The following is a 25,971-nucleotide window of genomic DNA, read 5'->3' as shown; positions in this document are numbered from 1 at the left end:
TGAAGCATAGCATGATGCTAAGATTTTTTAAACTCTGCTTTTCACACTAGAATATGGGTTCTTTCTGGACAAGGGCTCATATTGTACATATCGTTTCCCCTTTGTACTTTTGTTTCCCTTATTTTTTATTTCCTCTTGACTTAGCCTAGAGCCTAGCATATATTTGGTTTTTGATACACTGTTGTCAAGGAGAAGAAGTCAAAGAAAGGAAAGCCAAGTTTAACACCAGGTAGGTTTAACAGAAGTCAAGATAAGAGAGACCTGCCAACCTGGCTTCCGTCCAAACCTGACACTTCTTGTGGCACAGTCTCCTTTGCACACCATAAAGCACACACTTTAGCATCCAGGATGGACTTAAAGCTGAGTGCCTGGTACTCAGTATGTGACAGGCGTTTTCAACAAATGACTACCTCTCCTCATTTCCCCACTACCTAAACTGCAGGATCAAAAGGGAGTGATGACATTCTCGGAGCTTTCTATTACCCTTTCTTTTACTTCTTTCTCAGGCAAGTACCTATTCTCTTTTGAGGTTCCTGTTCGTTTCCATGCCACGCGTTACAGCCCCTTTCTGCCAGTATCTACTGACCTCTTGGTCACTCTTTATTCATGACTCCTCCCTCACAGTGATCCCAAACTGCCTCCTTATCTTTAAAAAAGGTCACTTCAATTTCTACACAGACGACCTTCGCTTCTACTCTGGCCATGACCAACACAAATGACTATTTACTAGACCCAAATGAACAACTCCTCTAACATCTTACACTCCAGTATCCCACCAGTCGACCAATCATTCTTCTCTACCTACTGTTACTACACTTGTTTTCTGACTTCACTCACCATGAGTGCCAACCTTTCAACATCTGACACCTCCCCTGTCTTGCCCTGAAACACCCTCTTTCCTTCAGTTGTTTCTCATCTGGTATTATTTCCAGGCTGCTCATCATCTCCCCCTTCTTCCTCTGTCCTTCTCTTATTTTTCAGTGTTTCTGTCAAACGTTTAGTACCCAGAACTAACACGTTGCAGATGTGAGCTGACTAGGAGAACGTAGTATAAGACGCTATCTCTCTTGATCTTAGCAAAATGCTTCTGACATAGAGACCAAGATTACATGAGAGTGGCTTGGAGCAAATATGACTTCTGCTACGCTCAAATCAAGTTTGCCTTCGTCTTACCAGCCTTAAACTGTCAAACCAGTTCTCATCCATCGAGACTGTCTGTAATCGACTTTGAACCTATACTTTATCTCTGTCATATTTCAATTTTTAGGCATATTACTCAGTGAATAGTAACAACTTGAATCTTGATGATGTAACACAATGTAAGCTTTCTCTCCTAGCTTTATGTCATTTACAAATCTGACAGGTATACTTTATTCATTTTCATTTGTGTAGTTATAAACATTTTGAAAATATTAGGTCCAAGGACAGACTCTTTGGGTGACCACAGAGAATTCCTTGAACTTCAAGAGTAGAATATTTATCAGCATGGTTTGAATATTCCTCTAGTTCCATACTTCTCAAATTGAGGGTAAGAGAAGCTCTGGTGAAAAGTTGTAGGTATTAAAGATACTCAAAGCTACAGAATACATCTGGGGCATATTCTACGCTTATCAATTTTGCTTATCAATTTGGAGAGAAAACAAAGTAATTTAACTGATAAATTATTTGAAATATTACTTTTAATTTCAAAGAAACTCATATGTTTTATAACTTTTAAAGATAATAATGAAACTTTAATACAGTTTGAATTTTTAAAAAAATCTGAAGCCACAGTGTTTACCATCTTCTGTTCTTAGGAGGCTTTGGTGAAAAATGTTTGAATGACATCAACTTATTTAGACTTTTTAACGTCTTCCCATAAGGATTTCATAAGGAAATTTGTCAAACACTGCATTAAAATCAATATACAATAAATAGATTTATGACATTCTCCCAATCTAAAAAAAATATTAAGTAGGACTTAGTCTGGCAGTGCTTGCTCTTAAGGAAGTCCTATTACCTTATTTGAAGTACCCCAAACCATATATTTAATAATATATTCTACAATTTATCCAAATATTAATTTTAGTGTGTTAAACTCTGGCTGTCAGATCTTTTTTCCTTCCTTTTGAAAATTGGGACAATTACCAATGTCTTGTACTTGGGTTCTCTTCTCAAGTACTTCTCTAGTATTTCTAAATTGCAATATTGTGATCATATCTACTGGTTTATTTACTTCTCTGAGCAATTATTTCTCAGGCCTCATTTTAGAGGAGCAAGGCATACCCTAACCATCTCCAAACCCCTGCTCCTTCTAAACCACTGTTTTACTTTTCTTTTAATGACTTTAATCTTTCCAATTTGAGGACATTTTTTTCCTAGATGGAGAAAACAGAAGCAAAAGGATTTGAATATTTCTATTTTTCCTCAATTGGCAGCCAAGCTAACATTAGTTTCACCAAGCAGTTTTTAGCAATATATGAAGCAAGAAAGAAGTGAACCACACTTCCTTCTTGCTTCATATATTGCTAAAAACTCTGTTTCTAGCTAAAAGGTATCTTTAACATTTATTTTGCAACTTCAGCTAATCCTGGATTTTAGTCTTTCTGGCACTAATTTAAAGATTGAGGAAACACGTTTTATGTTCTTTCTAAATCTTACTCCCCTTTCTACATACACTGAAATATGTAACAGCCTGGAGATCTCTACACGGGCTCACTGTACCCTCTTCTCCTCTGTTGTACTGATTATTGTGATTTTATAGCTAGGTTTCTATTTTTAGAACTGACTTGAATCATATTTTCATAGCTTCTTTCTTAGTTTGTTTTTTAACTGTATGCTGCTGATAAGATATTAAGTCTGTCTGTGATCATTTTTATCTGCACTATTTTTATGGACTCCAAGTTGAGAGGGCTGCTTTTCCTAGGGAACCTGGGTGGGAGGGCTTCAAATTTTTAATAAGTACTTTTCTTGTTGTTTTCTTTAACTTCAATGAGATAAAATATGCACCAAGGCAAGCCTCTATATCAAATGCTCTGCTTTTAGTGGGACATTTTAAATTCAAGAGCACTGCATTTAGACACTTCATTATATAAATCTTCACATATAAAAGTTTCTGTCAGTTTTCCTTTTATATATTAAACATTTAGTCAAATTCTATTAAATATACTAGGGACGTTAAATGTAATACATGCACAAAGAAAAAGTAATCATCGTGTTCTCTTCTATCTGTGGGTTTGAGAGGAGTATGATGAAGGTATAGGGTGGAAGGAGTGGTGCTTCCAGTACATCCTTAATTCATCAGACAGGTCTGTGAATATAAAGATAAATAAAATATTTGTTCCCTGATTTCACGGAATTCATTAATTGAATCAGAAGGATTGTGCTCTTACGCGAATGTGCTTTAAAATACTATATAGTGACTATCGGGGCTTCCCTGGTGGCGCAGTGGTTAAGAGTCTGCCTGCCGATGCAGGGGACACGGGTTCGTGCCCCGGTCCGGGAGGATCCCACGTGCCGTGGAGCGGCTGCGCCCGTGAGCCGTGGCCGCTGAGCCTGTGCGTCCAGAGCCTGTGCTCCGTAACGGGAGAGGCCACAACACTGAGAGGCCCGCGTACCGCAAAAAAAAAAAAAAAAAAAAAAAAAAAAAAATACTATATAGTGACTTTCTGCTTTCCCAATCGGTACATTTCCTACTACCTCTTTTGACAGGAACAGCCTTTAATATCTCATGATTTTCTAAATCAAAGTTCTTTCATGTTTTTCTCTATTTAAAATTCTATCATTTCCACATGAATTATATTCATGACCAATTAATATGAAAAGATGGGTCACTGGAAGTATGAAACTTAAACTTTGTTTAGGCTTGAGTAGCTTACTTTGACCCCTGCCTTCTTATCAATTACATTCAAATCCACAAATATTTACAAAGGTGCAAAGCACCATGGTAGATATGATGGGGGAAAGAAAAATAGACAAGTAGTTAATGTGATTTTATGATGCCTGGTCCTGGAGAGAACCTATTCTAAAAGAGCTTAAAATTTAGTAGGGAAGTTCTATGGGCAATGATCCCAGAGCCAGCTGCCTGGTAAATACACATGCCTCATTACAATGGTAATAAGTATGAAGAAATGGTTAGATAAATGGTAATTTATCTAAAAAAATTCAAAGCTGACTAAAAATAGGGAAGCTGTGGAGTTAACTTTCAAACAAAGAAGTAGTTTTGCCAAGTCGACTTATTTATCCAGTATTATTGGGAATGAACTAGTTCTCCTAGGATTATTTTTCCAACCTTTTCAAACTAAACATCTCTCAGTACTAACATGTTTTTGATATTAAACATTTTGAAGGAATAGTTTTCTAAAATATATATATTTTTTTTACCTATGAAATTGACCATGACTTTAATCTTTGTTGATATCTCAGGGATTATTGTTTAAAAATTAACAAATATACTACAGTGGTACTCTTAGGAACTGCTTTATGATATAGTTGTTTTACAGGGAAAGTCCTGCTCTGATAGGATATCTGAATTAGTGTATCTGTTTGATTTCTCTTTTACTGTCTCTTGCCTAGCTAGAGTGCTTCTTTTTTTTTTTTTTTTTTTGCGGTACGCGGGCCTCTCACTGTTGTGGCCTCTCCTGTTGCAGAGCACAGGCTCCGGATGCGCAGGCTCAGCGGCCATGGCTCACGGGCCCTGCCGCTCTGCGGTATGTGGGATCTTCCCGGACTGGGGCATGAACCCGTGTCCCCTGCATCGGCAGACGGACGCTCAACCACTGTGCCACCAGGGAAGCCCTAAAGCTTCTTATGGAGCCCTATTCTTGTTGATGTGCCTGCCTTTGTTAAAACTCCATCAGATTGACACATTGAGAACTCCAGTGCAAAGAGAAATAAAACAAAAAAAATCTGATAGGATTTTCCTTAAGAGAAAGAACTAGGCTCCAGGTGAGTATTAAAAGGGCATTCTTATGAGTAAGCTTCAGGGACTTGGGGTTCTCTATTTTGCTGCTCAGAGATTGTATTCATCTACTTTCAAATTCTTTGTTGTATTCTGAATAGCAAAGGTTTCAGCTATATCCCTCTGAGTTGGATATAACTTTATAACACTACAGAATTTTTTGGATTTCTAAATTTTTTGTTGGTGAAGTTCTTCCAATCGGAAATTAATCTTTAAAAAAGAATAAACTTCTATATCCCTGTTATGTCAGAAAAGGCAAGCAAATTTATCAGCTTAATAATTTGGAGTTTGGCATTAAGGAGTATCAATCACAAATGCACTATGAGAAATGCTATCGATTTACTTGCTGAAAAGAAAAAAAACCTTTACTTATTCTATTTTTATTAAACAACTAGATATTTTGCTGTAATGAGGTCAAAATGATCAAAGATTCTTAGCACTCTCCCCATCAGACTTATGAAATTGCTGGAAGAGGAGAATAGTTCAGAAAATGGAGATGTGTACAAGTCTGAGTGCAATGTCACTGGAAAAGCTCTCTCTACAACTGCCCAACAAAACATTCTTGAAGGAATATCCAGGGACCTAGAAAATACCTCCATATTCTGAGCAAATGGATCCTTTGGATCACACAACGTTGAAGATATTCGATGGTTGCCACGGAAACATCGCTGACTTATATTCTGGGGGACTGGAAATGTCTGACGAATGATAGTTAACCTTCCAATTGACCTTCTTACAAGTTCCTGTACGTCCACATCATTTATTTCCTATAAGATAAGAAATGGAAGAATTAGAAATGCTTTAATACAGTAACAGAAACACAAAACTATTAATGAGTTGTTATCTGGAAATGCTAAGAGACTCTGTTACTGTAATACATTTGCATAATGCTTAGCCCACATCCAGATGAAAGCAACAACACATGTTCATTAAAATAATCAACTCATTTGTAGTTGCTGTCTGTGCTTTAAATTATATGCATTTAAGTATATAATTAATTAATACCTAAAAATAATTTCAAATGGAGCAACTGACTTAAACACATTTTATTAATAATAAGTTTATAATATGTTGAACACTTCAGAAAAATATGTGCTGTCTAAACATGGGAAGACGTCTCAAATAACTTGCTATTACACTTAATTATTCATTAATGGATTTCAAGGTACTTTGACTACCTAGGAAGATAGTTATAATGTAAGAATAATATATATTGTTCTTAGCACTGAAAAATGAGGTTCTTAAATAAGACAAGTAGAGACAATGAGGAGAAATTATTTTTTAAGACTTTTCCCAATTATTTCTTAGAACTACTGGTGTGAACGCATACATTTCTCTTGGTAAAGAACAGATAAAACAAAGAGCTCACTAACTGCTGAATGGATAAGTTCGTATGTAATTGTGTTCTTAACATAAAGATGAAAAATTCTGTCGATTAATGTACTGTGAATTCCAGTGATGTTTATCCAAATTAATGCTAGTTTGTATATAAGCATTTGCCAAACTCAAAGAAAAGCATCTTCTACTTCTTTCTCCCTGCCACCTCCCAATTCCAGACTTAAATTTTAAGATTTGACTCAATCATGGATGTAAAAGTAATAAAAATAACATAATATTTTCATAACATACATCTGTTCTAATTGAACATTATTCTAATTGGAATTAGAATAGGACTGATCAGAATAAATTTTAGTTTTAATGTAGTCTTTACTTAGGTAGTTTGGGCTCCATGGTGTCCATTTGGAACCTTTTAAACCAATGAAGCCTTTGTAATTAACGTATTATTGGTTTCAACAGATTCTTATGGCATCGGAAATAAAAAATTTGACACATGACACCTTTTGGAATACAGTAAGCATTTCTCAGTTTTGTTTCAAAGAATTATTACAGAACAATGAAAGAGAAAAAGATGATTTACAAGTGTAAATTTTCTTTTTTTCTTACTACGCTAATCACATATTATTCTTTCTTATAGCATATATTAGCTTTAAAATTCATCTTTTATTTATGATCTTTTTGAGATATAGATTTCTCTAAAAATAAAATAACACCTGCCATCAGCTACATCCAGTGTAATATCCTGGATTTGCAGTTGATTAATCCTTAATGTACCATAAAAAATTATTTTTCTCAGTTTAAAATGCCATCTTTTTCTTTAATGTGTGTCATTTTACTGGCCCCCAAAATTTCTGTCTGGCAAAAAGCAGGTCACTTTTCAAGTCTCTGTCATCTACTCACAAAATAAAATTAAACGGTGTCTGTCAACTTCATTTTAAGCCTGAAATTTAACTAGAAAACTTTCAAAATTAATTATTATTGCTATTCAATGTCTTTACATTTTAAAAAATTTCTTATTGTGCAGATGGGAATTTTCATTTAAAAAGGCAGTGAAAAATTCTACCACTCTTTGCATAATATTGATTACATTGTGTTATATACATGGTCTTTTTCTCTTTAGCGATACTAAGATTTATCAACATTTTGTCAAACAGCACCATTTCTACATGCTCCACCCATGGTAAACTACAAATCAGCACATTAGAATAAAAACTTACATTTATTAAGACCCTACTATATTTTGGGCAAAATACGAAGTACTTAAGCTGTTATCTCATTTTCTGCTAAAAACTACATTCTGATTCAGATACTGTCATTCTCATTTATAAATAAGGAACCAAGGAAATGCCAAGCTCTTCATTCAAAATACCCTTTATTCATAGTATGAATTTATAAATGTCATCAAAAGAGACACTCTCTGAAGTAATTACACAAGAAATCCATTTTTCCTTACAGGAATTATTTAGATTAATATGCATAAGTAATAGGAATTAAAACTATAAAGATATATTATTCCAGCATTTAATAATAATTCTATAAGAAATGATAAAGTCATCTATCATGAGCCAAAGTCTTTAAGAGGACTATTTTTAAACCCACAAAAGAGGATGGTTACCTTTTACAGGTTCTAAAAGCTGAAGTTCACAGGTGTCTTGGCGACTAAGCTATACTTGAGAAAATGTCAATTTGAATTGAATATATTTTGCCTATTATTATTTGGGGAAGGGAAAAGAAAGTAATATTCTGGGAGGAAAGAATCTGCCATTCTGAATGAAGCTAACAGACAGTCTGTCTCAAAAAATTCACTTGCAGTTTTAGTTTTGACACCTGATCTCAAAAATAGTTTGATAGTGATATGAAAACTTGATCAGACAGCTATTTTATATTTAAAGAACTTTACTTCTGCATTCCAAAAGGTGCATTTCAAGAGTGACAGATGCAATGCTATATAAACACTGGAAGCCAAGTTAATGTTTAATCTATTAAGAGATACTTTGAAATGAAAAATACATCTGTAAGTAAACTGCTTTTATTAAAATATGAAACTATTGTATAATCTTTTGGAATCTACATTATTCTAATGTGCTGAATTTTTAAAATGTTAAAATATCTGATTTTTTAAAATAATCGTATGAAGAACCAGTTCAGCACATACTCTACCCAAATAGGCTGCTCTTTAGAAAGATACAGAAATTTCCTGAGTTTGAAAGAATTTAAAGAAGGTAAATTATAAAATTATTTGTCCTTTTTGTATTCTTGATTTGAATGAGTACATTTATGAAATAAGAATATCGCAATTAAAAATGAACAAGTATGTTTTAGTATGCCTAATTTTTCTCCATTAAGAGCAAGGCATACAGTCTTTTACCCCCAAAATAATTTACATGGATAATCAAAAATGATTAAGAATCAAATCAATATATCCAAGGAAAGATTCTTATCACTTTACTGTGATAGTTTAATGTAGGGCAAACTCTGTACTCTGTTAGAGCCAAGGAAGAGGAAAGCGAAATTATCTGATAGTGACACAACTCCGCCAGAAACAGCCACTCCCCAGAACAAATCTTTTAGGAGAATTGGATTGCTCCTGAATCCTTGTAGGATATCAGCTTTAGGCTTAAGTTAATAGAATTCTAGGGAAGGAAAGACTCTCCAAATCTATTAGGTTGGAAGCCAATCTACATTATATAAACTATTTCAGAGAAGGGACCCCTTCCTCCTTTTCCCATTCTTTTATCTCTTAACATTGCACGAAGTTCTTGGCTCACAGTAGGTATTCATTAAAGGTTGATAAATGAAAAATTGAATGAATGGCAAGATTTCACCAAAACATCTTCTAAAGAGAGATACCTGAAACTTTAAGTATAGACTTTGGGGTGCTTCAATAACTTTACTCATTCTAAATAAAGCAGATTTTAGTAATGATATTAAGCAATGTACTATGTGGGATAATTTGAAAAGATTATGCTTATTGCTGTTGTTGCACTGCTGATATGCTTACATACTTCATGCTTTGGCAAAGATGATCCTTTAATGCTTCCATAAAGTTTAATATTAACATGAAATAATTATACAAATATTATGAAATATGGAACAAAACCAACTGCAGACTACAGCAGCAGGAAGGGCAGCAGAACGGCAGCTTTCTGCCTGACAGATGAGTCGTGAGCAGTCCAATTAATCACTAACTAAAAAAAAAATGTAAAAATATTCATTAGACACAAAGGCTTTTCAAACATCAACAACAACCGCCTTCTCCTTAACTGCAGAACTAAGCGGTCATTAGCAGAGAACAGTGGCTTAAACTATTTAAGTGAGAATTCAGGATGCCAAAGGTCAGGTCCGGTATCATCAGGGAATAGAAAGGGTGACTGTAGCATTATGCTTCTTGCTGCTCTAAACAGTGTATAAATCTTCCTAAACGAATTTCTAACTTTTGTAAAACTTAAATAAAGTGCTAGACCATCTCCTTCAGGACCCTGAAGGGATGACAGTACTTATATGGAAAGGCTGTTCTGTGCTGGATCGACTGATTGCAGGGAAAAGATAAATACCATTATCAACTACTAACATATGATTGATTACACCATATGAACTAGCATATCCTCTCATTATTATAGCACACTTAATGCAAGTGAACAAAATATATTGTTTTCAAGTTTTGACATCAATTTGTATGATGATGCACAATGCCAACTTTGATTCATAGTTTCTCTCTGAGAAACTACTGGTGCAATAAGATTAAATAAATGTTTGCAACCCATTTTAAAATTAGCAACAAAATAGAAGCTACACAAACCAAACTAGTGAGATTCACGATTTCCATGTTCAATCAAAATGGGCATTTGCATGTTGTTGGGTTTTGTTGTCATTGCTCCTTTTAGAGTTTATTATCTTCCTAGCAAATTCGAGAAATCCATGTTTCCCATTTTACGGAAACTCGGGTAAATTGTGATTCATCCATTATAAACAGGCCTATAAACGAAAATAAAGGTAGCAAGACTCAAGTTTCCTGAGGCACATTTCAGAGAGAATAGGTGGCTGAATAAAATCATGTAGAAGTAAGAGTGCTAACCACAGATACATGGACAGATGGTTTTTCTTAGGGATGAAAATACAGAAAATATGCTTGATCTCTGAGTTTTAACCCAGTTTAGAGAAAAAAAATAACCAATATAAACAGTGTGGGCTGTGAACGTAAGATTTTTCAAAGGCTAAGCAGTATTGACCTGCCCCACCTAAAATTACATCTTTGCTCAAGGACTAGCAAGGAGGGCTGTGGGTAAAAAAGAGATAAGGGGTTCAGTAATGGTAAAGGTGAAGTTATAGTGATGACAGTTTACAGTAGGAAACTAAAGTGTGAAGGAGGAGAAAAGAACTGAGGTTTTCTATACTGTGTTCTATAATTCTAACATTTTTGAGTTATCTGCCAGTTAGATTGCTTTGTTTGTGTGGATGTTTTTACTTTTTTTGCAATATAGTGGCCCATATTACGGAACACTCATTTAAAGACATCATTTGCCCTCCTAATATTTTATGAAATAAAATTTAATGAGAAGTTCAACAAAATGAGTTGTAATGTTTATGAAAGATATAGTAAAATAGAAGCTATTATTCTTTCCATGATCTACATCATCAATGAAATACATGCTACTCAGTCAAACTTCCTCTTTATGATATGAAGGAGCGATTTCTTGCACAGCACAAATTGACAAATAAGCAGTAGACAGATGGACACTGGTGTTCTGGGAAGCTCTCTCTACCTCAGTTCACACTTTAAAGATTCAAGTATAGCTTTAGAAGTTAAGTTGAATATGGAAAAAGAAAATTAATTCAGGGGTCCCTTCTGCAATCTTACCAAAGAATAGAAAGGAATGGGCATTTCCATTTATCAATTGTAAGTATTAATTGGTTTGATTCATCCATGTCTCTAAGGAGGCAAGAGATCACTTTTTCCCCCTCGTCATCAATATTGACATAAACAAGTAAAATGGCTCCAGTTTGTTTTATATCAGAAAATCTGTGTGTTCTCTTCCCCATCAGAAGGTGGGTGTGAGATAAAAACAAGGAATTAGGAAGATTCTCTATTTCAAAAAATAGCAATCTGGAAAATAATAAGCTAAAGACAAAAAGTAATAGAATAATGGCTCCTATAAGATTGAAATTCAGAGAGCAGAAATTTCAAAAATATAACCTATAAGGAAAATTATCAAAAAAGAAAACAAAGCAACAACAACCAAAGCTTTAGACCAGAAAAGACTTGTTTTCAATCCCATTATCACGTCTTCATAGTTGTGTAATATTTTACAAACTGCTTAATTTATTTGAACCTCAGATTCTTTGCAGAAAAAGAGAGATGAAATTACCTAATGTGAAAAGTTATTATGAAGGTTTGTTAAGTTTCCCTTTTCCCTTTACTCTGTCCTGATGTTTAGTCATTTTAGATTGACTTAAAAACTTCACTGAAAAGTAGATCTCACATATACACACTATCTGTCAGAATCTCAGAAAACCACAACTTAATTTGACATAAGAAATACACTGACAAATCATGCAGACCTAAAGTTTGTCAGAATGAAAACAGACTTGTAAGATGTTTCCAGCGACTTTAAACTGAACTAAAAAGAACCATCAAGGGAGCTAAAATTCCATCAATGAAGCGTGGTATAGGAGAAATAACTTGAAACTAAGAATCATTTTTATTTTTCTGTGTAAGGAGCGGCAAGTCATATACCCTCCATGGACCCCATTCCCTCAACACTTCATAATATTATTTAGTATTCAACAAAATAATATGTGAGAAAGTGATCTGTGAACTTTAACATGCTCTGATCATTACTGCAGTACCATTTACTGAGTGTCACTTGTCAGGCACCGTGTTAAGAGCACTAGATAAAATTTCACTTACTTTTCATTATGAACCTGTAAAGTAAATGGTATTATACGTACCGTACAAACCAAATAAAACCTGGGGCACAGGATGATCATATTATACATCCATAGGAACACAGCCAACCAATTTCATAGCCAGGATTGAACCTACCTTGCTGACTGCAAAACCAGAATTCTTGCCCCAAATGCTACTTTGTTCCTCAGACAAAACTTATTATTCTATAATTCAATATTTGGTATCTGTTGATAAATAACACATTATTTTTATTCCTGAGTAATAGATACGTTGAATACTAGATCTTGTTGATCTCATTATTTGTCCCAGACTGACCTGCTTATTGTCCTTTCCAACTCTGACTGGCAGGTGCTAATGGAACAACTTATTTCACTAAGCTCTCATGTTGCAATATTGTCCTTTTAATCTTATGCACCGTCCTTACAGCAAAAAAACAAAACAGAACAAAAAAAAACAACAAAAAAAAAACTTTCACAAGGAATTTGACAAGTTGGTGAATTGTAAGACAGTTATATTTCTTTATGAAAAGAAAAACAATCTGCTCTTGTTTATTCATATTCATGTGCTGAACTATTTAATCCACTTGTAAGGGGATGGGGTACAAAAGTTCTAGAACAACAGGAAGACACAAATGGCACACAAGCCCTCCACTGGGAGGCATTCACTTTGCTTACAAAGAAGAATTGTACTTTTTATAAAGATGATCTCCTGATGTAGGCAGTGTGTGCCAATGGAAAAGACTGAAAGATATTCAGTGGGGAAGACGTTCTCCATTTATTTTATTCATACAAAGCCCTTTATCATTTTCAAAAACTCCTTATTCTATTTTTACTGAACAGCATCCATTCAGTAAGCTGAAAGTATACTTTGTGTTCTGTTTTCTGATAGAAATTCAAGGCCATAGGAAATGCTGTGACTATACATATGAAAACAGGACCCAGAGTTGACAGTAAGGTTTAGTTGGCTTTACCTCATTTATAATGATCCAGTGACAGTCAAAAGCAACCAAATTCGTCTCCACAACCTGGAACAGAAAACAAGCCAGCCACCAGTCAGCATTAATTGTGAAAAACAAACCAAACTAAATAGATATACTTGGCAAATGGCAAAAGTGTATCACAGGTTAGAAAGGTCTTTGCTACTCAGTTGAAGATGGAAAACCGTTATGGTAAAACATGGTAGAAGCATTTGTGTTCATCTTGTAAGTGCATTGTAGACTTTCTAATTAAGTTTGAAAGTATAATTAATTAAAAACCCAGAAAAACAAAGGTTTCAACTGAAAAATAATATAAATAATAATGTTTAGTGATTCAACCGAGAGTGGAGTTCCAAACACATTTCCTAGTGCAAATAAACTTTGATGAACTTCTATAATCTACCTAATAAATATCTAAGTACATAGCCCTCCATAATCTGGCTCTAACTTAACATTCTTATCTGCTGCTTCCCTGTGTATACATTTGTCATTGTCTTAACGAAGTAAAATGCTCTATGTTCTGAAAAGTTTTGTGTATGTGTATTCTAAGGAGATCCAATCATAAAATTATCTGAAAGTAAAGACTAAAAGTAATGGACATTATATTAGCACAAGTTATAGGTGGCTAATTTCAGTAATTTTGCTAATAATATGAACAGAAAGAAAACTTATGTAAAAGAAAAATAAACTATACATAGGCAGCAATCCTGACTGAATAACTGGATAAATTGATTCTAAATGATCCTTAGCTTAGGCCAAAAAAGGCAACCCTTGTACAGGTGCATGTCCACGTGTGTGTGTGTGTGTGTGTGTGTGTGTGTGTGTGTGTGTGTATGTACAGAGGTAGCTTTTGTATCAAAGTTTCCATTCTATCCAATTTTATCGTACATATTCTAAGACATGTTCTTATGATTCATGTCATGGAACATATAGATATATGTTAGGTTAGACTGTTTTATAAGAGATTACTGTGTTGTTTTCAGCAATAATACCAAAATCTTGAGTTTTAAGTGAAGATGCTTTCTAAAAACTAGCAATTGTTTATAACAATAAGGAATTGTTATAAAGTGTGAATTACTTTTGGGCATTAGTCTTTGTCCTACTGAGAAATGCCTACTGAAAGACTCATTGAATCACGAGAAACACAATAGGAAATACATCTGTGCGATTCAATACTTTCTCAAATTATATACTTATTTGCAGAATATTTTTTAATATTTTGGTGTAAATTTTATACTATTTCCATATACATCAGATAGATTCTTATGACCTTACTAAGGTGCATAGATAACATATTATCATAGAAGTGAGGACACATTATCTATTTTTAAGTCATACAATTATTATATTTTAAATTTACATGCATGTTCAACTTTTAGATGAAACGGTGTAGAAAATATGACCCATGGCAGTTTTCAGTTTTAGCTAAAAAAAATCACTTTAAACCAGTAAGGGCATCCTTTATTTCTAATTTTATAATTATTTTTCTTTAATAATCTTAGACAAACCATCAGTAATTTATTAGCAATAAAAAGCATTAAAAACCAAATGGGACCTCCATAAGAATTTAAAGGAATACAAACTGGAGAGTCAGATATAAGGAAAAATAGTTCTATGGATAAAAAAGAAAGAAATATATATATATATATATGGGGAAAAAAACGTATGACTGAAATACGAAAATAGGAAGAATTCAGAGAAAAGAGAAGTGAAAGCTAAGATATAGGTTGAAAATACTTCTGAAGCAATATTAGCAGTAGAGTGGAGACGACTCAATTTAGCTTAAATTGTCCCCATTCAGATAATCTGTACCATGTGGCAAGATTAAGCAAAATTTAGTCTATGAGAATTCTGCATCAACCTGTGGAACTTTTTAAGTGAAAAGTTGTTTTGTGCAACAGCATTTATGAAACAAGTGGAAGTTAAGAGTTACAATGGTAACCCTGGTAGTTTGTCTAGACCACAAAATCTATTCCTCTTTCACACTCCGCCTTGAAATAAACTTTCAGGCAAAAGCATTAAACAGCCTACAGGTGTAGGCTCAATCTTGTGTTTCAGCAAAGGAGCAAGGCAAATATTTCACCTGAGGCCATGATTCTACCAACCACCCTCCTTTGCTTAGGGTTCGCAGGAAAACAATCTCTTACTCTTCCCTTTGGTTTTACTCACGAATACTAAAATGCGGGTTTCCCTGGTGGTGCAGTGGTTAAGAATCCGCCTGCCAATGCAGGGGACACGGGATCCAGCTCTGGTCCGGGAAGATCCCACGTGCCGCGGAGTGACTAAGCCCGTGCGCCACCGCTACTGAGCCTGCGCCCTAGAGCCCGCGCGCCACCGCTACTGAGCCTGCGCCCTAGAGCCCGCGCGCCACCGCTACTGAGCCTGCGCCCTAGAGCCCGCGCGCCACCGCTACTGAGCCTGCGCCCTAGAGCCCGCGCGCCACAGCTACTGAGCCTGCGCCCTAGAGCCCGCGCGCCACAGCTACTGAGCCTGCGCCCTAGAGCCCACGCGCCACAACTACTTAAGCCCGAGTGTCTAGAGCCTGTGCTCTACAGCAAGAGAAGCCATCGCGATGAAAAGCCCGCCCACCGCAATGAAGAGTAGCCCCCGCTCCCCGCAACTAGAGAAGCCCGTGCGCAGCAACGCAGACCTAACGCAGCCAAAAATTAATTAATTAATTTTTTAAAACCTGAAATAGAAGACACTTTGCAGTACACATTTGAGATGAGGGGGAAATACGAGCACATTACTACAGATACAGAAATAAATCGTTTATCACAGTAGCTCGGGTTCATGGAGCAGACCCCACTCCCCTACCCCCTGATGTGGTACTGCGCTAACACAGCAATAAACCCCTGTTATGTTCGGACATTGCATTTGGGGTTTACTGATTAGAGTAACTTAGCCTATCTCTTTATTGCAAAAGATTTTTACTAATCTTAGCTAGGCACCTTCTTCTAACCTTAATAAATTTTAATAAACATACTTACTAGAGTAATTTTAAATTCTGTGATTTTATAAAGGCATGATTTCAAAAGTGCAATGTTTGTTGGCCTCTTCATAAATACTGAATGCTCAGGACTTTTTTATGAACCCATTTTTCTTTGGGGAAGGAAAACAAGTTACAGCAGAAAAGTACTTAACAATGAAAAAGTAGTATCGTCCCTTTAATTATATAACAAAATATACATGTATACACAACTAAAATCTATGTATTACTACAACACCATGTTATAAAGAAGCTTTGAAACTTTTCTATTGCTATGTTGTACACAGAAAGTTAATGCTTCCACTACCTATCTCAGGAGCTGTCCACTAAAAGAGGAATATAATTTCCTTAGGTTTAGGTTAATATCTTCATGCACAACAAATGATCTGGCATGACTTCTCTGATTTTTTATAATCAAATGTTATTAAAAGTGAGCAATGTAAAAAGCCACTAATTAAAAAGGTATCTGGTACCTGTAATGGAAGGGGTATTTAGTAAGGGACATAAAAAGATGATGGGGACTTCAATAGCCTAGACCTTGGAAACCTACTATATATCTAGTTACATTAGGTGTATATTTATATATATTATATCGATAGCTATATATAATCTACTACTATATCTATACTGGTATGTGACATATATGTATGTATGTATATATCCAGAGAAGTAAAATTTACAGTAGAGTTAAAAGGTAAAAGGAGTGATAATATTGTTTGTGCTTTTCCCATCTAATCAAATGGAGCTAACAAGTGGTGAACATTCTTAGGAAAGACATATTTACATAGAAAGAAATTCTCAGTATTTGTGTAGATAACAAATGTCAAACAACTATTATATATCTGAAATCAATTCATCTGACAATTTTAAAATTTTTATTAATGTTAATCACTTCCATCTGATATACTTTAGCTTAAGTAATGTTATATCAAACTAATTGCATTACCAACTTGAAGGACTGAATTACGTTTGGATAAAGGATTAAGAAGCAGTTGTAAGACATCCTAGAATATTTTAAGCCTTCATACTTATCTTCAGTTGTACTAGAACTCAAACAGGGAAAATTCTTTTTTTTCTTGTCTTCCTTACCTAAGTAGCACACATCCTATTTCAACAGTAAACATATTTGAAGTCAATGAAAAAGATTAAGCAATTTGATTGAAATATTTCCTTTTTTTCCCAGTGGCAATCTATTTTATATCTAAGTCCATCACTGTTACAGTTGTTTGGTCTCACTCTTGTGGATTCTTATAAATGTCTAGCAAGTTAGTACATCCTAATTGTACTACTTAACCCAAAATTTCAAAAAAAATTTTTGACTGCTATGAAATAATGATGGTCCTAAAAAATAATGTATATTTTATTACCATTATAATAATAAGCACTGCCCAAAAGATCACATTATGCTTGGGCTATCAAAAGAAAGAGGCAGGTCAGTAAGAAAAAAACTAACCAATGAGGACTCTAGTAGCTTTGTTTACAAAATAACAGGAAGAAAGGAAGTATGGATTTTTCTTGGTCATCTGTTTCTCTCCGCTCTTGCCCCACGTTCCTCTCTTATCACTACACATGTAGAGGGAGCTTGGTGCATATTCATACAGGGTTGCTACCACATCAATCTATAGTAACATAGTTATAACAAATGAGACTACCCTACCTCCCAAGAAGCTGAGCTTACTTTAAGAGAACTGAACAGAAAAGGGGGAAAAACAAAATCAAGTCCTGTCAGGAAGACAAGTGATGAGTAAGGACAGACCATCTGTCACTGGCAGGAACTTTAGAACTTCTGAATCTTTAGAAAAGCCCGAAAATGTATCACCATGTCTTCCATCATCCGTTCTCAAATCTTGAGATGTGCTAAATATAAGACAATCTGAAGCAAAGAAACTGCCAGAGCGTGTATCTCACTGATAATAAATGTGGAACAGTTCCTACAAGCACAGAGGACAATTTAATTGACTCAACAATAACAGCAGCATGCTGTTTTTTCACTCAACCTTGTAGCTTAACTAAATTAAGCTCACTCCCTTTGCAGGATATACTACATATTACACATTTATGCAAAGGGTTCCTGTGCTCTGTACATGCGCAGCAGCAAAGATATCAGGTGTTTGCTTCCTATCCCTGCCCATTCCAAATCACCAGGTGGAATGTTCTGAGTCGGCGGCCTGCCTGGGGAAAGACACCGCAGTCATTTGGAGCAAGTGGCCGGAGAAATACTAAAAAGCTACTCCCTTCCTGGCTCCTCGCCTACTGCAATACTATAGCTTATATCAGCATTTCTAGAACTGTATTCTGTGGAACACTATTTCCACTAAACTTTTTAAGCATTCAGAACCCAAATAGATCTAGAAATGCCAGGTTAAGCTAAATTAAATAGATGTCATTACTGCATTAACCCTCAAAGCTTTTAACAGGTTAATATCAACACTGAAATATAATTAATATACAAATCATATTAATGCATAATATTGTTTCATATATTATTATTTTGAGCATACGATTTCAGACTGATGAGCTCTAAAGTCAGAGAGTTTTCTCTATTTTCTTACAGTGTGACTTTGAACAAATTACCAATTCTGTAAGCCTCAGTTTCCTGATCTGTCACTAGGGTTAATGATAGTGCCCATGTGATAGAATCAGGACAAAGATTAAATGTAATAATAGCACATAGTAAACTCTCAATAAATACCAACTCACCATATTTTAATGAATGTGCTTTATGGATCTCCAAGGTAAGATATTTGGAATTTAGCATATTCCAAATGATTTTGACCATAGAAACCATTTTTCCCACCACAGATCTCATGGCATTAGTACTTTTGCGTTGATGTAGACCGGAATCAATGCTACTTAGCTACACACTTCTAAGAATTCTAAACTTTTATTGAAGCACCATGAGGAATTTTGTAATTTTAAAAACATGGCCTTACAATCATCCTACAGAGAGTCGAAGTAACAAGAGATATATTTCACAAAACAAAAACATATATTAAAAAAATCTGAATTACCATATTTTATGTAAAACCCAAACACATATGTAATAGTTCTGACAAAACAGTGATACTTATTCTTCTTTCTTTTTATTCTTTTTCTCCATTTCTAATTAAAATAAGACAAAACCAAACCAAACCACTATCCCCTTTTCCCATAAAATACAGAAAGGGTGTATATCATGTACAAAATTAATATTGCATAGCAGATTTTTAGCAATAGATTCATGGATTTATAGTACAAACTCAACAGCCGGTTGCCTGAGTGTCCGATATATACTGCACTACCACAGACTTCTGCTAGAAAACACAATGCAATTAAATACTATAATTCTCTGAAATGCAGAGTGACAACACAAAGCTCCAACCTTAAGGTACACTAAACATGTACGAGACTTCGCTTTGCTTTGTTTTTAGCTTATTTCGTTTTTGTTTTTCTTCTCACTAGAAGAACTGAAGCCGCAGTATAAAGAGACACTAGCGTATCATTTGCGGAGATTCCATTTTTTAAATCCCAAGGATATCCAGCAGATGGCACCAGTAATCTCTCGCGCTGACTGGGCGGCGAGAGGATATTCTGAAAAGACTGTCTTGTTTGCATTTCCCCTGGAGCTCAGCATGGATCCCGCAACTCTCCCCTGTTCTTATCCAAGCAGCCACTATCTGCCATCCCACTCTGTGCCTTTTGCTTTAGAATCTCTGCTCTGATCTTCCAGCTGGAAGGCCACAAATACACTTGCGTCCAAATCCTCTTGCCATTACTGCCAAAGTTATTTCATAAACGGATATGCTAGAATTATTGCTACTGCTGTGCACTTGGGTCTTCCCACACCCCCTGGGAGGTGGAAATATGCCACCACTGAGATCTGGCCAACAGTACGCTACCTGCTATGCTTCTTAATGTGGAAGCACGGGCACCAACCTAAGAAAATAGGGAATCTGTGTTCATCGTACAGCATAGGCCACATTCCTGTGTCCTAAATTATTGAACAGTGATGAAAAGTGAAGTCATGATTTCAGTACTTTGCCTGATGAAGCTATAAATAAACACTTGACAGTTATTTCCCGTGTGGGGACCGTTGTATGACTGTTTTAACTCTGTTTCTGCTTGCACTGGGATCCTTTTAGATGTCAGCTGTAGTGATTACAGGTACATTATCCCAAAACAATTAAGAAAAGTAGAGTTTGTTGAAGGACCTCTCATCCCTTGCCGTGTCTGTTTGATCGCATTCTAATACGTTACCTTTTAGCACAAGACAGGAATTACATTAAAATATTTATTTCCCTTTATTTTTTGAAAGCTAAGTGACCCTTGGCAGAGTAAATTAATTCTTAAGTATAACTGACCAAAAAAGTAAACATAAGTTCTTATTAGGATGTTGATCAGAGCTTAAAATGATGATTTGGGGACACTCTGGCACTTCACTGCTAGGTTTTATGAAATAAGGCTTTCTGGGTATCTTGAAGCAAATAAAGAAAAACAAAATCTTATAGAGCAGTCTACTGACGGCATCAAAGGGCAACATGCAGGCCTTTACAACTGGGAACTTTCATGCCTTTGCTCTGTTCCTTTCCATCTGTCCTCTTTTCTCTCTCCCTGACAAAGCACTTCCCCAAATTCAAAGACTGAAACAAATGTCAAATCCTGTCCCACCCCTACCTCCCTAACCCCAAGCAGTACTGTTCCCCTTCTTGCACTCTCTAACACTGTGCCTTTATTCCAGTCTTAATTAAATAGTGTGTAGTTATGTAACTGGCTGGGAGGGTGACTTGTGTTTCATATCCCACGTACTCCCTGTGCTTCTGCTGGACCGCTTTCTTGCTGGTCCTCAGCACCCAAGACTTGCACTTGCCTCCTTCCCTTCATCTAGCTTTCTGTCTCAATATCACTCCATCAGGCAGGCCTTCCGTGACACCCATCCTTGCTCTCCCTGTGCACTTAGCCCACATGAGACACACACACACACACACACACACACACACACACACACATTTACTGTCTTTTTTTGTGCACCAAAATATAAGCTTCACAGAAGTCAGAATTTCATTTAGATTACTGGTCCACATCCTTACAATAATCATAAGCAGATAAGGTTTCAATAAACCTTGTTACCAGGCATGAGGCTGATTTTCACTAAATACTGTCTGTGGAGAAAAGGTAATTATACAGCCCTGGCTCATGTTTATACATCTGGGGATCCCAACTTCACCTAAAACCAAAACATTCGATGAACTTGGATTGACTGGAAGTCATTAGCTGGAATTTAATTTCAAAAATTAAATAATCAGAAAGTGACCCACTTTACACTTGATCAACTGAGGTGATCTTGATTATTTTCATGGTCATGAAGTATAGGAATACAATATTTCAAATCTCCAAAGTCAAATACCTCAGAACTTGGAGGCTATGTCATATTAGAAAAAGAACATAAAATTTGAATAACGGGGCTTGAGTTTAAATGCTGGGTCTTTTTATTGACAGTCAGATATGTTACTTACTCTGAGTCTCAGTTCCCTGATTATCTGAATAACAGTTTTTTCACAGATGTATAGTGAGGATTAAACGGATGAATGTATCTAAAGACCTGTAACAGTATGTGTTGAAAAATGTTGATCTCCTTCTTTCATTAACCCTCTTTCCCTTCTTAACTCAGGTTGCTGCAGTAATTTTGACAGTACTCACAGGAGACTATGAATGTATTTATTCAATTTAGTAAGTATTTATTGAATATCATTTATAGAATATCAATGATAATAATAAAAGCTAATATTAATTGAGTGGCTACTATGTGCCAGGCACTTCGTGCTTTTATAACTTATTTAATGCTCACAATATCCTTATGACGTGAGCGCTGCATTTACGTCCAACTTGCATATGAAAAAGCTGAAGTAAATTACCCAAATCATAAAGTCAGGGGTGGAAGCTGGAGTCAATAATTAGTAAATATCTTTTCTATATAATATTTTCATAGCCCTCCTTCCCCAAGTTTCAGAAACTATTATGCTTTCTTAAAAGTTAAAATACTTACAGTTGAATATTATATAACAGATAAATACTTATAAACAATGTTACAGAACATTGTGTGGTATACACTGGAATTTTATGGATTTGAACTCCACTGAACTTATTATTGCATCTACTATACACCTTTGAGAGAAAGAATGATCCACTGAAGAATTTGAGAAATGCAGATGATTTCATCCACGATTCTGTACCATGGCCATTTGTCTTAAAGTGGTGTAAGAAATGTGCTTTGCTTTCAGTGAGTCTTAGTTCCCATATTCTTTTCAGAATGTAACTTGCTATACTGATTACCTGATCAAATCTAACTATCTATCTATCTATCTATCTTAGTCTGACTGATTGTCAGGCCAAAGGGCCAAGAGCTCCTAGAAGAAAAAATGGACCATGAGTCTTGGGTATTGTGGCAATAAGGTATAAATCAGTTTACTACTGTTCTTGTGTAACTTGGCCATATTCTGGGTTTTCAATAGTGCATCATTGATGAAGCCACTATGGAAGCTGACTATTACTTATTAAAAGACATTCCTAGTTGGATATTTCTGTTATCCCTGGGCTCTTCCAGTATTTCACAGGGACTCTGATTTCTAAAATATCAAAAATGGTATAAAATGCTGATAATTCGAGAATCAAAAAGACTTCATGGGGGGCAAAAAAAAGTCTTTAAAAAGGTCTTATCCAAAAGAAAAAAAAAAAGTACCCAAAAGAAAAACAAAGAAATGAAAATTGTGAACTTCCAGAGCCATATTCCTAAAGTGACTGTGTCCGTCATTCTCAAGATATTTAAGCTCATTGGAGGTATGACCCTTGAACTTTTTACAGAATTAAAACAGCGCCGTCAAGCTTTCTGATGTTTCCAAGTTTCTTTCATAGTTTTTTCCATAAAAAGTATACCTTGTAGCCTAGTGTAAAAAATGTTTTCAATGATGTTGGACTTGACGGCATGGACACTTTCCAGAATTCCAAGCAATTGACTCTCCCGTCTGTGCTATTTCACTATAGTGAAATATAAACCATCTTTTTCTTACCACTCACAAATCACCTTATGGTGTGAGAACTGTGTTTAGTAACAAAATGTCAGTTGAAACTGAGGCACCAACTGCTGAATGCTCAAATTAAATGTCATTTGTAGAACAGAATTCAGAGTTTGACAAAGGAACCCGGGCTATGATCGCATGATATAAGAATATTCAAAATCATCTTATACATTTTGGAATTTTCATTGATCTTAAACATCTTGATAATTTTTTTCAAGTTTTAAAAAACTGTTTATATATATGCTTATCTGTCAGTGTTTACAGGGCACAAATTCTACAAAATGACTAGCGTTACCCTGAATGTTGTTTACATGCCTTAGAACACACTGCTGCACCTTTCCTAGAAATGGATCACACAACTGTGTGTTTTAGTGTCACTGCAAAAACATGGCTTCCAACCTTTACTGGATACTTGATTCCAACTAGCAATTCTCCATGTATGTATTGTCAGCTCTGCTCCTTCCCATTTCCCATGACGGTAACAATCAACCTTCAGCCAGCTCCCCCAGCCCATTTCCTAACAACTTCACGAGTAACTATTTCCGAGTTAAAGTAATGATCAATGGGTAGACATAGTGTTAAGCCCTCAAATTTCTGTCCCTCTAAAATCTGAAGCAAAGCGAGCAAATAAACAAAATCCTTATTTGAAAAATATTAGCTAACATTCTGGAGTTGGTACTACCTGTGAGAAGCAACGGTAATGATTTTAGTGTCTTTCATCAGTTAGGTCTCCTAACAACCCTTTGAAGGCAGTCGCTATTATTTTCTTTATTTTACAAATAAATACACCCCATCTTAACTTCATTCATCCCCTCTCTTCACTCTACGGTGAAAATAGGCACTCTTTCTCCTAAAAAGGGCCTAATCTTTTCAACAGAACTTTAGGTCCCTTTATTCTTTCCTCCTTCGGGAATCTGCTGCATCGTTACCTACACACTCTGGTGCCTTCCGTATCTCTCCTTTGATCACCTAGGAGATGCTAGACTTCCTTCCACCTAACTCAAGATCTCTCAACCGACTTGCACAGACGATCTTCTCAAATATTGACTATGATTGTTTTCTCTTTTTTTTACACCTCCCATCGACATCTCAATCATTCTGGCTTCTGTCCACGAACACACACCCCATCACCACCCCCAAAGCCTCTTTCGATTGGCCAGCCTCTAAGTGTCTTCAGGACCCCCCTTCGCCAAGATTATCATCATCACCTCTAAGAAGTTTTCCATGGTCACTACCCCCTCTCCTGCACAAATTCCTCTTCTAAATGTAGACCTATACCACTGTCACTGAACATATCTAATTATATTTTAATTACCTTTTTTATTTGTCTACTTCTCCACTACACCAAAATCTTCTTGAGGCAGGAGTGGTGTTTTCTCTATTTTTATAGTCCCAACCACTAACTCTGAACCTGTCTCATAATAGACATTAAATGACTGTCGTGAACTGGGTGAGAATTATCACGTTAGAGGGTTTCTTTGCCTCCTATCCCCTCAGCCTGTGTGAATTGCCTGCAACTGCAGGTGAAAACAGTTTCCAGCATATCGTCATGTCCCATCTCAAGAGTCTATGTCTCTTATCTTCTCTACCTGAGGACCTTCTCCATCTTATTTGGCTATACGCAAATATAACCTAGATGTAGGGGTATGTTAGCATCACTGCAGGTCAACTCTCAACCAATGGGGATGGGAGAAAGTACAAAAAGGCTTTAGTCTCCCCACCCTCCAGTGGGATGATTCTGAGGTATATTCCACACACAGTTTCTAAGAAGGTTCACCATAGGATTAAGCCCTGTTTGCCCACATTTGTAATCCATTTCTGTAACACATTTTGTTTCAATTTTTTATTGAAGTATAGACGATTTACAATGTTGTGTCAGTCTCTGCTCTACAGCAAGGTGACTCAGTTATACACATATATACATCCTTTTTTTATATTCTTTGCCATTATGGTTTATCACAGGACATTGAATATATTTAGTTCCCTATGCTACACATTAGGACTTTGTTGCTTATCCATTCTAAATGTAATAGTTTGCATCTACCAACCACCAACTCCCAGTCCATCCCTCTCCCTCTCTCCTCCTCCTTGGCAACCACAAGTCTGTTCTCTATGTCTATGAATCTGTTTCTGTTTTGTAGATAGGTTCATTTGTGCCATATTTTAGATTCCATATATAAGTGATATCCTATGGCATTTGTCTTTCTCTTTCTGACTTACTTCATTTAGTATGATAATCTCTAGTTTCATCCATGTTGCTGAAAATGCCATTATTTCATTCTCTTTTATGGCTGAGTAGTATTCTACTGTATATATGTACCACATCTTCTTTATCCATTCATCTATCTATGGACATTTAGGTGTTTCCATGTTTTGGCTATTGTGAATAGTGCTGTTATGAATATAGGGGTGCATGTATCTTTTTGAATTATAGTTTTGTCCAGGTATGGTCCCAGGAGTGGGATTGCTGGATCATATGTTAATTTTATTTTTATTTTTCTGAGGAACCTCCATACTGTTTTCCATAGTGGCTGCACCAACTTACATTCCCACCAACAGGCATTTTTGTAACACATTCTTGACTGGCTTTTCTCTTTACTCTCTCATGCTCATCATTTCCTCACTTGTGCTTTTTGGGACCAATTCCCTAATAAACCATCTGCACCCAAGTCCTTGTCTCAGGATCTGTACCAGTAACTCCAACTAAGTCAGCCTTCCTACACAAAACACATAATTTACTACACATGAATAGGGAATAGCTCCTCTAGT

At 35.7% G+C, this 25,971-nt stretch overlaps 1 protein-coding gene across 3 annotated transcripts in view; it reads right to left on the bottom strand.

The window, feature by feature from the left end:
- Window positions 1-25,971, bottom strand: part of GRID2 (glutamate ionotropic receptor delta type subunit 2) — a 1,382,159-nt gene that overhangs the window by 541,513 nt on the left and 814,675 nt on the right. For all 3 annotated transcript variants that reach the window (XM_067035515.1, XM_067035516.1, XM_059066448.2), the window contains exons 5-6: window positions 13,156-13,209; window positions 5,533-5,706 (exon numbers count right to left, since the gene is read on the bottom strand). In XM_067035515.1, the coding sequence (XP_066891616.1) occupies window positions 5,533-5,706; window positions 13,156-13,209 (228 nt within the window). The remainder of the gene's footprint in view (window positions 1-5,532; window positions 5,707-13,155; window positions 13,210-25,971) is intronic.

This window comes from Kogia breviceps, chromosome 6, assembly GCF_026419965.1.
Source record: "Kogia breviceps isolate mKogBre1 chromosome 6, mKogBre1 haplotype 1, whole genome shotgun sequence".
In the NCBI taxonomy this organism is placed as follows: Eukaryota; Metazoa; Chordata; class Mammalia; order Artiodactyla; family Physeteridae; genus Kogia; species Kogia breviceps.
Note: the sequence above shows the minus strand (reverse complement) of the source record. Positions and strands in the feature narration are given on the sequence as shown.